Consider the following 15,190-nt stretch of genomic DNA (forward strand, 5'->3'; position numbering starts at 1 on the left):
CAGTTCCATCCACGTTGCTGCAAATGGCCAGATTTCAAATGAATAAAGAAGATGTGGTTTATATATACAATGGAATACTACTTGGCAATGCTGTGCCTTTTATATCCAAGTTGTACCTTGAGTAGTTATTTAAAATTCTTAGGACCCCCACCTTAAACTCAGTAAGTCATAAACTCTGGAAAAGATCTCTCTAAAAAACATTGCACCGTTGTGAAAGACCCACTGTGTTTTCGTTCAGAATTAACTGTGAAGCATTTACATGAATAAGTGACTTTCCAGGTCCCATTCACGATGCCGCTAGGAACTATCCTTCTTTGCACAAGAATCCATTGGTTCAGTAGTTTGTTTTCTGGTCGATCTTAGAATTCCCCCTTTTCCTCTCCTTTCCACCTTTCCTTCTCACCCCATTTACATACCTATTAAAATTCCTGCAGTATTTTTTTTTTAGTCTCGGGGGCAGGTGCCTTTAAAAAACAACAACAACAACAACACGGTTCTCCTCTGCCTCTTTGCAGTTTTTCATCATCTCCTCCTTTATATGACGCCCCCTGAAACTCCTGTTCCTGCAGCCCTTGCCTCTGCTTGCCTCCCTCTGTTCAGTCACTCTAGAATGAAGTCAGGAAATGTGCATCTTTATCAGAGCCACTAGCTCGTGCGTGTGCTGCTGAGTCTCTGAATCCCTGCAGCTACCTTTACTCCAAAGTCAGTTTGGTCTCCACAGATTATTAATACAATTTTTTAAAATATGTGAAAGTTTTGAGGAATGCTGAACGTTATGAAAGCATTCACGAACAAATTCGCCTAAGTCTGTATCCAAACATCACGCCCTGAAATAGAATAAGAAACTGAGCCATTGGTTGTAAGATACACCCAGTATCAGTAAAATATTTTCAGCTGGTATATAAAGGTGCTGTATTCCATATATCTGAATACTTTATAACTACTTTTTAAAAAATTATTTCTTAGCATGCGAGCAGGGCGAGCGGCAGAGAGAGAGAGGGAGAGAGAGAATCCCAAGCAGGCTTTGTGCTGTCAGTGTAGAACCTGACATGGGGCTTGAACTCACAAACTGTGAGATCATGACCTGAGCAGAAATCAAGAGTCGGACGCTTAACTGACTGAGGCACCCAGTGTCCCTCTATAAATACTTTTTAAAACAACATTCCTTGTTTGGGCTACCTATTCAATACCAAATATTTAGGATAGAACCTCTCAAGTCAGCCTAAAACAGAAATTTCTTGATATGATGTCATTTATAAAATACCATATGTCTTTTGGGTGTAGTCAAGGTAAATGTTATGAATAAAATTGTAGGACAGTTCATTTCAAAAGAGGATGTGTGTTTACTGTGGCTGCTTCTCATGGTTTCAGATAATTACTCCTAGCAAAAGAAAAATGTCTGAAGCATCAATGATTATTCCTGGTGCAGATAGATACACTGTGAGAAGCCCAATACTTTTAATCAACACATGTAAGTTTTATATTCTTGAAAGATTTCTAACATACATATTTATATATATGTCTATATTTTTGTGCATATATATATATATATATATATATATATATATACACTTTTTTTTAATGTGTTTATTTTATTTTTGAAAGACCACAAGCAGGGGAGGGGCAGAGAGAGGGGGACAGAGGATCTGAAGTGGGCTCTGCGCTGACAGGGTGACAGCAGTGAGCCTGATGTGGAGCTTGAACTCACAAACCACGAGATCATGACCTGAGCTGAAGTCGGACACTTAACCGACTGAGCCACCCAGGTGCCCCAGACATTATTATATCTTTAAAGCAGGCATTTTTTAATTCAGAGATATTCTGGGGATTTAATTTACACAGAGGATAAGTTAGAGATATGGAAATTGTTAAGATACAAACCACAAACGTCTTCTAATTGCCAAGAAATTTCAAATTTCGAAGAAAGGTCTGACAGGTATTAACATATAAGCATTATTCAAAATATTAATACCCAGATTAATAACTTGTAATTTAAGCAGGAGTCAGCCATAACATTGCAGCTAAAACATTGTGTCCCTCGGGCTGCTTGGGCTTGTTCCCCTGCTCCCAGGTGTGTACTTTGTACAGATTATCCTCCAGGTGAGTTTAGAACCAGTTTTCTTTTCTTAAAGTGGAGCTAAAGTGTCTATCTCATCAAGTTGTTTAGAAGACAAAATGAAAATCATTCATTCAATGAGGAATATCGTGAAACATTTAGACAGTGCTAGTACCTACTAAGAGCTGAATAAAAATGAAAACATAATGCTATGTACTAGCTGCTATAAAACAGTCATATTTATTGTTAGTCTTATGACACTTTAATAGTGACCTTCTGTTCCCAAAATCCAGTTGCCTCCTGGGCAATTGTCTAATATCCAACAGGCTCCTCAATTTTAACAGGTCCCAAATAAATTGATTTTTCCACCCTCCCTGCTAGTTTTTTGTCCATTTTTTTACCTTGGTAAATGGCATCTGTATCCACTTATTCTTCTAAACCAGAAGTCTTGGGCCCATCCCAGCACCTCCCTTTTTTACATTCCTCATCTAAAAAGTGCCTCAGTAATAGCATGTGTAATTTTAAAAATTTTATTTTGAGAGAGAGAGAGAGAGAGAGTCCACACGGGGTAGGGGCAGAGAGAAGGAGAAACAGAATCCCAAGCAGGCTCTGCACCATCAGCACAGAGCCCCATATGGGGCTCAAACTCATGAACTGTGAGATCACGATCTGAGCGGAGACCAAGAGTCGGACGCTTAATCGACTGCGCCACACAGGTGCCCCGCAATATGTAATGTTTAAAACCCTACAAATACGGCAGTCCTTTGTCCTCCTTTTTAGCAACACCACGAAGAGGAAGAGTTAAACCACCGCTGCACATGATGAGTTCTGCAGAAAAACCTGATATTCCTAAAACGTCCGAAAGTGGGGTGGATAATGCTGAATCACTTACATCCAGACCATCTGAAGAAAGAAAGAGCAGAGATAATACAGACAAAGTAATTTTACTTTGACCACATTTTAAAAAATTAATTTTATCAAGTTACTATAGAAATACATATTGAGCTAATTTCTTTTGCAAGTAGTGTCTCACTTTGTTTAAAATATTACTATATCTATATATCTATATATCTATATATATATACATATGACTTGTTCTTGAAAGTCGGTCCTTATGACTTTTATTTATTTTGCTACCAATAAAATTTAGGAATATCCATTCAATATAACTTTGATTTATGTATTCGGGAGGAGAAATGGACTTGCCATCATTCTTTAGTTTATTATACAAGTTAGTGTCTGCTAGAAATGTAAAATACAAGTGGACTGTGTCCTTAAGTATCTCAAAGTCTATTGTGGAAATTAGATAGATTAATAAGATAATTATAATACTGTCTAAATGTTCTCAGACTGTACATAAAGGAAGCAGTAGGAACCTAATGGAGGGGCAGATGCCTAGCCCCAGAGCTGGAGGCGTGGGTGAAGACCAGGAAATGCTCTTGAAGAACAACAGATAAGAGAATAGGGAAAAGAAAGTTATTTCCTGGGAGATGTAGGAGGTAATGAGAGATACAGGTAAGTTAAGTTTGTAGATGAGGAGCACCTAACAGGTCTGTTTTCTCTGAAGTGTCAGGTGAGCTTGGTGAATTTCTATCGCCTTATGTCGCAGGAGAGGCTCAGAGACCTGTAAAGATTGAAATAGCTACTAAGAGATAATGGAGAGAAGGAAGAGTAAGTAAAGGTGTGAGGCAAAGTGAAGGCCTTCTAAATGTAAGGCTGAATTCTATCACATGTATTAGTTCAGAAATATGTGTAATTTTCTCCAGCAAAGCTTAACAGCCTTGTTACTGCAGTGAAAAAATAGGTGGTGGGTTTGAGAAAGATGAAATGGTATGTGGCAGAATGATCAACGGTACTAAGAAAAGAGTCAGAAGGAGTTGTTCCGATTTTCAGGCTAAGTGTTCCTTAATCCGGGCACTGTCATTCATTCAGTGGTGTGGCGTGGTCCTGAGTGTTCTAGGCCTGTGCCTTTTCGTCAGGGAGCCCTTCGGTCCTCGTGACAACCAAACGCACCAGCACGTGTTCCCACTGCTCCTCTCGCGACTTAGAGACCCACTGGCCGGATTCAGTAGGGGAGACAGGCAGGACGAGGCACGATGTCCCAGCCTGTAGGGTGTGTTTTTCTGATAGTCACGGCAGGTTTTTATTTGATCTGGGTACATGTGTATCTGTGGCTATGGAAAGAAGGAAGCTTCGTGTAGGCAAGAGGTCGCCTGCCCAGTGGCCACAACTTTACCAAATCCTTTAATGTTTCATAACTTCCCAATCTTCTAGGCATGTTGGTGAAAAGACCAGAATAGGTGCAGGCTGTGAGAGCAGCAGCAGAGCAGTAGATGTGCCGTGGCGATTCTAGAGAGTGTCGGCTACAGATGGAAGCCGAATTACTGTACTAGCCCTGGATGAGTCCAGAAAATTTGTAGAATCTTCTGCCTTGTCTGCAATGAAAATGGTTTTCTTGTGTTTTAGGATAAGCAATATCCTGGAATGGGCATCCTCTTTATGAAACAGTAGAAGTACTATCCAACTTTTAATAGCAAGGCAAATTTATTTTAAAGGTTTTAAACAATAACACGGTGACTTTTAAGGGTTGTTTTCTTATAATACCTTGTTTAAATTAACATTAACATGTCCCGTATGTTTTATAGCGTATCAAAACTGCTAAAGCTGTAGAGAAGACGGAAAACAAGGACACTGAATTCCTAAGCCAAAATTTTAGTAAGTACTTCTTAAATTTAATTTTACTTTCTCTTTAAAAAAACTTTTATTCTTTTTATAATATTATAATATTTATATATTTATAAAATTTATGTATTTATATATATAATATTTATAATATTTATAAAATATTCTTTTCATATTTTCCTTCAATTCCACTGACTTTCGTTGATTTGAAAAAGAAAGATTCATAATGAATGCATTTGGCTTTATGCATTTAGAAACGTAGAGGTTACAGGAAAATATTCTACAGTCTCTATTTGCAAGAACATCAGTCTCTCCTTCCTAATATGTGAACCTTGATCAAATTGTATACCGACTCCCATTTTACCCTGCCAGCTGCATACAAAACTGAAAATGCCAGAATTTTGGTTTTATTTAGATAAACTGCCGGATGCTGTTCCTGACTCACAGACAGTGGGAAAAAAAGATAAACCTGGGTAAGTATCAAAAACCATCAAGTAAGTCAGCATATATGAATGTTGTTTTAGATTAATGTAATAAATTTAAAAGAAAAGGCCCATGTATTCTTAGAAGGTGGGATTGGCTGTAGCTCTGATCATCACATGTATTACTATGACTGCACAATGGGGAATAGTCTGCTTTTCCATAGCAGCCAACAGAACTGTTTTTCAAATTGACTCAAAATGAATGGGATTTTTAAAAGAATAAGGTATGAATGTGAAGAAATTTAACCTAGTTTAAATGCACAGTAGTACATGTAAGATACGAGACATATTAGTAGATATCAAATACTGGCGATAATAGACCTTTTGTAACAACATTTTTCAATCTCATCAGTTATATAGTAAATTTTAACTTTCATCATGACTTACCAAGATATTTTCATACTTGACTATTAACAAATGACCATCGATAAACATTGACTAGATACAAAAAAAATCAAGGTCTCAGGTCAGAGTCCTAGGCTAATGTTTTATGATACGTTAAGCAGGCTATTTTATTTTCCAGGTTATCTGATGTGTTGGACAACGTCTGTGGAAATAAGATGAACTCCAAATGGTCATGTTGGACCCCTGTAGCAAATATTAACCTACGTAATAACAAAAGAGCAAGTACTTCATCAGGAGATACATTCAATCAAGGTGAAACATCGTTTTTTCTGTATATAACAGGAGCTCAGGGAAATACTCATTTCTTTAAATGTCTAATAAACATCTTGGATGTTAACAAATTTATGTGTTACCAGTTTATTAGGTTCCTAAAGATAAATGTTTTATTTTTCCACTAGGTATTATTGTCAAAAAACTTACTAAACAGAAATCATCCTCTTCAACATCTGGTGATAATTGTGAAGAAACAGAAAAGGTGCAGCATAAGAAAAAAACAACGCAGCATAGCGAAATAGATAAAGTGGAAGTAGGAGTTTGCAAAAGAGACAGTCAGCAACAACTAAATCATCCTAAACGTTCAGAGCTGAAAAACACTGAAAATACCAAGCAGAGTGATTGGCGTATTGAATCTGAAACTACTTTCAAATCCGTTCTCTTAAATAAGACAGTTGAGGAATCTCTGATCTATAGGAAGAAGTACATATTGTCAAAAGACGTGAATACCGCTATTTGTGATAAAAGCCCTTCTCCTAGAAAAAATGTGAAAAGTCACAGAAGATCAGGGAAAAGATTAACGTCTCAACTTGATTCCTGGGATCTGAAACAAAAACAAATGGTGAGCTTTCAGTGTGTTTGGTTTCTGCATACTTACAATATGCCTACCTAATAACATAGACAGTGAAAGACGCTTTCTTGAGTGCTGCAGAGTTAACATTCGTGAGACCTCGTTCTTTAACTCCGGTCTCCAGTGTGCGAGTGAGTACCTCCCGACTCCCTCACCTCGTCCTGGCACCAGCCCCCACCGAGCCAGTGTGCCTGCAGGCGCAGGGCAGGTGTGTAAATGGGTGTAGCAAGAAAGCACCCGGCAGCCCCTCGTCTCCTCCCATTGGCTCTCCTTCACTGGGCCCCGCAGGTGCTCTGAGCATGTGTATGCAACCGTCTGTGCCTCTCTCACGGTGCTTATCTTTGTTTTAAAAACTGGTTGTCTCTGTGTGTTCTTTTTCCTCCTGCTTTAACCTCTTAGAGTTTAAAGATTGTGTTTTATCCGTTGTTATCCTGAACGGCCTAGCAGTTTTGCACACAGTGGCATCTACATTTCTTGAATGATTGCATCCAAGTTTAGCAAGATTTTTCAAGAAAAGATGTAGGTGGAGTGCAGGAGTCGATCTTCTGTCCTGTTGCTCATCCCCTTTGGAGCCTTTACCTCCTACGTGAGGTTAATCCTCCGTAGGACATCTCTAGTAGGAGTTTGAGCGGCGCCATACTTTAGGCTGAAAGTTTACTTTTTGTAGCAGTTACAGGAAATCTTTTTCTTGTCATTGCTGTCAAGATGCAGATTAAGAAAACTCTGTAATTAGAATACATTTCCACTGCCAGTCATACAGTCTGTTCCTCACTGCTCCTTAGAAGATCCAGGTTTTACAGGCTTCTATTTTCATTTATCATCCAGAGTGGTATTAATACCTGGATAGCCAAATATCTAGAGCTGATGTAAAATGTTCATGTGTTGCGACATCTCACCATGCAAATGAGATACTTAAGAGGTAATTTCCGATTGTTCTTTTATGATTAGACATTATTTCCTTTGTCTCAACCGGCCTTTGTATTTTGTCTTTAATCTGTATTTCACTTTGCCTGCTTTGGCAACTTTCTTCTTTGACCAAATCCTTTTGGGTCACTTTTTCATGTTTCTTAGTAGGCTGTTCTTTCTAGTCTTAGCTATTTAGTTCCTTCAGACCCAGGGAAAGTAGGTTCTTTTTGTCTGAGTGCTGAGCTTTTATTTTCAGCTGTTTTCTTTGCAGTTTAGAATCATTCCACAGAATTTCCCTAAGCCGGCTACTCGTTTTTTCCTGGGAGCATGGAAACTGATCATGTCTTTTAAGCTGTGCTCTGATTTTTTAAAATCCACTTTCCTGTCTTCGGAAGTTCTCTTCAGTCTCACACAGTGGCGCTCCCTGTGTTATAAGACTTTCTGCCACTCGCATACATGGATGACTCTCTTTTTAAGGTAGGCATCCGATTCTGCTTCTTGTTTACTGGGTTAATCCAGAGAAATAGAACCTCTGTAGCACGATGGTACACATTTCCCAAGTTGGCTCTAATTATGCTGGAAGTTCTTAAATCACACGCTCGCTATTTTATGGGGAGTTCCTTTTTGCTACATTTCGAAGCCAAGTAGAGTAATCTCAAGAAGAGATAGTAAGTAATAACTTACTATCTTTGTTACATATAAAAACATACACGTAGGGGCGCCCGGGGGGCTCAGTTGGTTAAGCATCTGACTCTTGATTTTGAATCGGGTCATGATCTCGCGGTTTGTGAGGTGGAGCCCCGTGTCTGACAGCGTAGGGCCTGCTTGGGGTCCTCTCTCTCTCTCTCTCTCTGCCTCTCCCCCCCCCCAAGTAAACTTTAAAAGACAAAACAAACCCATAAACTTAAAAATGGTTAAAATAGTAAATTTTGTATTTATGTTCATGTTGTATTTTACCATAATTAAAAACAAAACATATGCCTGGTTCCCTGAGAAAGGTAAAACTAAAGTTAAGACAAGAGAACTCATGTCTTTATTATAGGGAGTTTTCTTTCAGCCAAATTACCTAAAATTATGCAGGTAATAATTCTTTGTAGTCCTTCCATTTTTAGAGTATTATTCGTTTTTACTTTTTTTTTAAGTAATCGCTACACCCAGTGTGGGGCTTGAACTCACAACTGCATGATCAAGAGTCGCACGTACTACCGACTGAGGCAGCCGGATGCCCCTAAAATAATGGGATTTTTTAGAGCAGTCTCAGGTGTATAAGTATACAGAGTTCCCATATGCCCCTTCACCCACACCCCAGTTTCTCCTGTCATTGACATCTTACATCAGTGGGTATATGGGTTACAAATTATGCACCAACATCGTTACATTATTATTAACTAAAGCCTGTAGTTGAGGTTAGAGTTCATTCATTGTGTTGTATGTTCTGTGTGTTTTGACAGATGTATAGCAGCCTGTACCTACTGTTACATTATCCTACATAATCGTTTTCCTGCCTACACTTCCCCTGTGCTGCCTCCCTCCTAAAACTCGTGTCGATCACTGATCTTGTTGCTGTCTCCGTAGTACTTTTGCCTTTTCCAGAATGTCGTAGAATTGGAACCATATAGTATGTAGTCTTTTCACATGGCTTCTTTCACTCAGCGACATGCCGTGACGTGTCTCTGTGTCTTTTCAGGGCTTGACGGCTGATTTCTTTTTGCTGCTGAGTAACATCCCATTGCATGGTGTACCGAGATTTGTTTATCTGTTCACCTGTGAAAGGACATCTTGGTTGCTTCCGTGGTTTAACACTTAATAAATAAAGCTTCTGTAAACATTCACGTGCAGGTTTTAGGTGGACGTAAGCTTCCAACTCATTTGGGAGAATTGCTACATCGTGTGTTTAGTTTTGTAAGAGACCGCATGTCTTCCCAAAGTGGAAAAAGTGGCTGTACCATTTTTGCATTCCAAGCAACAGATGAGTGAGTTCCTATTGGTCTACACCCTTGCCAGTATTGGGTGTTGTCAGCGTTTTGGATTCTAGCTGTTGTCGTATGTGCTCAGTGGTGTCTTGTTTTAATTTGCAGTTTTCTCATGATCTATGATTTTCAGCATCTTTTTATATTTTTATTTACCCTCTGTATGTCTTCCTTGGTGCATTACGTATTCAGATCTCTTACTCATTTTTTAAGTGAGTTCTTTGTTACTGTTGAGTATCAATAGTTGTTTGTATAATTTCGATACAGGCACGCCAAACTTTATTGCACTCTGTAGATGTTGCATTTTTTACAAACTGAAGGTTTGTGGCAACCCTGTATTGAGCAAGTGTATCGGTGCCGTCTTTCTAACAGCATTTGCTCACTTTTGTCTCTGTCACATTTTGGTAATTTTCATGATATTTCAAAGTTTTTCGTTATTATTGTATCAGTTATGGTGATCTGTGATCAGTGTTTTTTGTTCCAATTGTAATTGAAGTGCCACAACCCAACCACACCCAGAGAAGATGGCAGACGTGACAAATGCGTTCGTCTCGCTCCACTCACTGGCCACTCCCTCGTCTCTCTCCCTCCCCTCAGGCCTCCCTATTCCCTGAGACACCCAGTAGTGAAATTTGGCCAGTTAATAACCCTACCGTCGTCGTCTCTCTGTGTTCATGTGAAAGGAAGAGGCACACGTCTCTCAGTCTCTCACTTGAAGTTGAAAGCTAAAAAAATAGGATTAAGTTTAATGAGGAAGGCAAGCAGAAAGCTGAGATAAGCAAAAAGCTCAGCCTCTTGTGAAACCATTTTACTGCTGACCTGGAGAAGGTTTTAGTGGCCGGGATAGAAGCTCAAACCAACTGCCAAATTCTCTTCCGCCAAAGGCTAATTAAGAGCAAGGCCCTAACTCCCTTCAATTTTATGAAGGTTGCGAGCGGTAAGAAAAGGTTGAAGCTGGCAGAGGTTGGTTCATGAAGTTTAAGGGAAGAAGCTGTCTCTAGAACCTAAAAGGGCAAGGTGAGGCAGCAAGTGCTGACGTAGAAGCTGCGGCAAGTTCTCTGGAAGATCCAGCCGGAATAAAATAAGTAATAAGTTTGGCTCCATTAAACAGTGGATTTTCAGTGTAGACAAAATAGCCTTATCTTGGAAGAAGGTACCATTTGGGACTTCGATAGCTAGAGACAAGTCAATGTCTGGCATCAGAGCTTCAAAGGACAGGCTGACTCTTTTGTTAGGAACTAATGCAGCTGGTGATAGGAAGTTGAAGTCAGTGCTCATTTAATGTTGTAAAAAATCCTAGGACCCTTAAGAATCATGCTAAATCCCTTCTGCCTGTGCTTTATAAATGGAACAGCAAAGCCTGGGCGACAGCATATCCGTTTATAGCACACTTTGCTGAATGTTGTAAGCCTGCTGTTGAGACCTGCTCAGAAAAATATGATTCCTTTTAAAATACTATTACTTCTCAGGGCACTTTTGTGGCTCAGTTAAGTGTGTGACTCTTGGTTTGGTCTCAGGTCATGATCTTGCCATTTGTGAGTTTGATCCCCACATTGGTCTCTGTGCTGACAGCTGTGGAGCCTGCCTGGGATTCTCTGTCTCCCTCTCTCCTCTCCTCCTCCTCCTCCTCCTCCTCCTCCTCCTCCTCCTCCTCCTCCTTCTTCTTCTTCTTCTTCTTCTTCTCTCTCTCTCTCTCTCTCTCTCTCTCTCTCTACCTCTCTCTCTCTTTCTCAATAAACACTTAAAAAATAAAATATTATTTCTCACTGACATTATATCTGGTCACTCAAGAGCTTTGATGGAGATACACAACAAAATTAACGTTTTTATGCCTGCTAACACAACATCCATTCTGTAGCCGGTGGATCAAAGAGTAATTTCTACTTTCAAGTCTTACTGTTTAAGAAATACATTTCATATGGCTACAGCTGCTGTAGATAGTGATTCCTGCGATGGATCTGGGTAAACTAAATTGAAAACCTCTGGAAAGGATTCACCATTTGAGATACCATTAAGAACATTTATGATTCATGGAAGAAGGTCAAACTATCAACATTGACAGGAGTTTGGAAGAGTTGATTCCAATCTACATGGACAACGTTGGGGGATTCAGGACTTGAGTGGAGGAAGGAGGTACCTAAGTAGCTACAGATGTGGTGGAAACAGCTGAAGAACTGGAATTAGAAGTGGAGCCTGAAGAGGGGACTGAATGGCCGAAATCTCACAATCAAATTGAATGGATGAGGAGTTGCTTCTTATGGAGGAGCAGAGAAAGTGGTTTCTTGAGATGGAATCTACTCTTGGGGAAGATTCTGGGAAGATTGACCACAAAGAATGTAGAATATTACATGAACTTAGCTGAGAAAATCATAGGCATCGCTTGAGAAAATTGACTTCAATTTTTGAAAGAAGTTCTGCTGTGAGTAAAATACCATGAAGCAGCGTTGCATGCTACACGGGAATCGCCCATGAAAGGGAGAGTCCGTCAGTGCAGCCAACTTCATTGCTGTCTTATTTTAAGAAATGGCCACAGCCGCCCTAGTCCTCAACAGCCACCGCCCTGTTCAGTCAGCAGCCACCAGTGATGAGGCAGAACCCTCTACCAGCAAAAAGATTACCATTTGCTGAAGACTCAGGTGATTAGCATGTTTTAGCATTGAAGTTTTTTTTAATTAAGGTATGTACTTTGTTTTTTTAAGACATAATGGTATTGTGCATTTAATAGGCTGCAGTATAGCGTAAGCGTAACTTTTATATGTGCTGGGAAACCAAGTTCATTGGACTCATTTTAATGCATTACTCGCTTTATCTCTGTGATCTAGAACCAAACCCACGGTATGTTGTGGTATGCCTGTCCAAATCCTTTATCAGATATGTGTTACACAAATATTTTCTGTTTATGGCTTATCTTTTCATTTTCTAAACAGTGTCTTTTACAGAGCGGAAGTTTTTAATTTTAGTGAAGTTCTACTTACCAACTTTGTGTTTTGTGGATTGTGCTTTTGGTGTTATAGACAAAAAGGCATTGCCAAACCCAAGATCACCTAGATTTTCTTCTATGTTACCTTCTAGGAGTTTTATAGCTTGCATTTTACATTTAGGTTTATGGTCCTTTTTTTTTTTTTTTTTTTTTTTTTTTTTTTTTTTTTTAATGTTTGTTTAGTTAGAGAGAGAGAGGCAGAGGGAGAGACGGAGAATCCCAAGCAGACACCACGCTCAGAGCAGAGCCCGACGTGGGGCTTGATCTCACAACTGTGAGATGATGACCTAAGCCAAAATCAAGAGTCAGAGGCTTAACTGACTGAGCCACCCAGGCGCCCCTGTGGTCCCTTTTAAGTTAATTTTTGTGAAAGGTGTAAGGTCTGTCCGGATTCTGGTTTGTTCGTTTTGTTTTGTTTTGTTTTGTTTTGTTTTTGCATGTGGATGTGTGGATGTCCAGTTATTCCATCGCCGTCTGCTGAAAAGACTGTCCTTTCTCTGTTGCATTGCCTTTGCTCCTTTGTCAAAGATCAGATGACTATGAGGGCTTATTTCTGGGCTCTCTGTTTTGTTCTATTATTCTATTTGTTCTTTCATCAATACCACACTATAGTGATTGTTGTATCATTTTAGCAAGTCTTAAAGTAGGGTAGTGTCAATCTGACAACTTTGTTCTTCAACATTATATTGGCTATTCTGGGTCTCTTGCTTCTCCGTGTACATTGTAGAATCACTTTGTTGATATCCACAAAATAACTTATGGGATTTTTGTTGGGATTACATGAACTCTAGATCCAGTTGGGAAGAACGGACATCTTGACAATATTAACCTTCCTATCTGTGAACCTGAAGTTTCTCTCCATTTATTTAGAGTCTTTGATTGTCTTCATTCATCGTCATATAGTTTTTCTCATATAGAGCTCATACATGTTTTGTTAGATTTATACTTGAGTATTTCATTTTGGGGGGAGTACTAATGTAAACGGAATGTAATTTCAAATTCTAGTTGTTCATCACTAGTTTATAAGAAAGCAGTCAACTTTTGTATATTAACCTTGTATCCTTCAGCAATGCTATCACAGTTGTATTTTAGTTCCATTTATTTTTACATGGATGGCAACTTTTCTTTTGATCTCTACAGAGCACTCTGCATGGTTCTCTTCGTTAAGTTTTATCCTGTGTTATTTAATGCCTAACAAAGCCCAAACTTACTAAATCCTTTCTTACCCGCTTTATTTCTCTTTGTAGTTATATATAAAACCAGATTTTTCTTAAACATTCCTTTCAGCCTTTATTTTCCTTTGAAGGTTAACTGGTAGAGTCTTAAAGTAACTTATGCATTGTTTCAGAGGGAAAAGTCAAAAGAGAAAGGATTTACCGATGCAGCAGACTCCTTGATAAACCAACTCAATAAGAGATATAAACCCAAGGATGACATAAAGTCTACAAGAAAATTCAAGGAGTCTTTGATTGATGGGTATGTACTTAAATTTTAGACATAAATATTTTTCTGACAGATCCAACTAAACTATTTCACAGTTACAAGAAAATTAGTTTTGAACATGTTCAAATAGTATAACTTTCTAGTAGAAAACACCTAGTTACTTACTTTTGTAAATAGTAGCTGTTTTAATTATACAGGAAGGGAACTAAATTTGAAATTAGTCATTGTAGTATGTGATTATATTTTATAAAGTATCAAAATACCATATTGATAGAGCATACCTTTTCATAAGTCTTTAGGCTATCGACATTTTCAGATTTTATTTATTGAGCCTAGTGATGAGTAAGACTAAATACGTGTACATATGTTGCTTGAACGGAATAGGAAATCGAAATGAGCTGAGCTGAGTCGCTTTCATATAATAAATATGTTATTTTTTGTCTGCAGTCTTTCTGAAGGTTAGGTCTTTTCTTATTAAAAGATGTTTCTTTACAGGTTGTAGGTGGTTAATTCATGTCTAAATTAATTGTGGCCTTATTACAAGGCATGAAACCCTCTCATGGCAGAACCATTCATTTCAAATTGCTCGGCACCTTTTGCCGCATGCGTGGTTCAGCTTAGAATTAGCGGTTATGGTTGCTGTTTACGAGGAGGGAGGTTGCAGGATTATGAGACTAGTCTTGTCACACTGCAGTTATTTACAGCGTATCGAACGTAAACTTAGCGATCCAAATGTTTTACCTTATATAACATGGCTTTTACGAAGAACATTCCACTGATGATTGCTTTTTTCATTTTGACAATATCTCTTTTATAGTGGTTTTTCAAACAAATCTGATCTACAGCTCAGTAAGGTAGGTTTCATTTATTTCACTACACCAAATGTATAGTCAAACTCTGAGAACTGTAAACATAAAACGGAAGCACAGTAGGATGGAGTTAATGTTTTCAGCATGTTGATAAATGGGTTAAACAACCGCAAGTTTGTGACAAGTACTCGAAATAGTCCTTTCTGTTCTGCTTTTCAAAATAAAAGTTCCTTTTTCTTAAGTTATTTATTTACTTCTTTTGAGAGAGAGAGACCGAGAGAGAAGGGGCAGAGAGAGGGAATCCCAAGCGGCAGTGCAGAGCCCAGCGTAGGGCTTGATCTCACCAACTGTGAGATCATGACCTGAGCTGCAGTCCCGAGTTGGACACTTAACTGACTGAGCCACCTAGGTGCCCCCAAAATGTTTCTTTTACATGTGTGAGTGTGATATTTTCACTTTCTGCCTTGTGATTCAATAAATCTTTGTTTTCATTTGTTTTCCTTAGCTAATCTCATCTCTTCTGACAAGAAGATCTTTCTTAACTCTGTATTTCTGTTAAAAAAATTATTTATGCAGGCTTAAAATACCAATTGCCTTTGAATTATTCCTCACA

The 15,190-nt window shown here is 38.7% G+C and overlaps 1 protein-coding gene across 12 annotated transcripts in view; it reads left to right on the top strand.

Moving 5' to 3' along the window:
* The window catches only part of SYCP2 (synaptonemal complex protein 2), a 74,171-nt gene that overhangs the window by 40,715 nt on the left and 18,266 nt on the right, over positions 1-15,190 (top strand). For 10 of the 12 annotated variants that reach the window (XM_042930518.1, XM_042930506.1, XM_042930513.1 and 7 more), the window contains 8 exons: positions 1,372-1,471; positions 2,837-2,994; positions 4,702-4,771; positions 5,136-5,211; positions 5,744-5,877; positions 6,024-6,460; positions 13,674-13,801; positions 14,586-14,622. In XM_042930518.1, coding sequence (XP_042786452.1) covers positions 1,372-1,471; positions 2,837-2,994; positions 4,702-4,771; positions 5,136-5,211; positions 5,744-5,877; positions 6,024-6,460; positions 13,674-13,801; positions 14,586-14,622 — 1,140 coding nt within the window. The remainder of the gene's footprint in view (positions 1-1,371; positions 1,472-2,836; positions 2,995-4,701; positions 4,772-5,135; positions 5,212-5,743; positions 5,878-6,023; positions 6,461-13,673; positions 13,802-14,585; positions 14,623-15,190) is intronic. The other 2 variants (XM_042930514.1, XM_042930515.1) reach the window with 1 other exon arrangement.

This window comes from Panthera leo, chromosome A3 (genome assembly GCF_018350215.1).
Source record: "Panthera leo isolate Ple1 chromosome A3, P.leo_Ple1_pat1.1, whole genome shotgun sequence".
NCBI lineage: Eukaryota > Metazoa > Chordata > Mammalia > Carnivora > Felidae > Panthera > Panthera leo.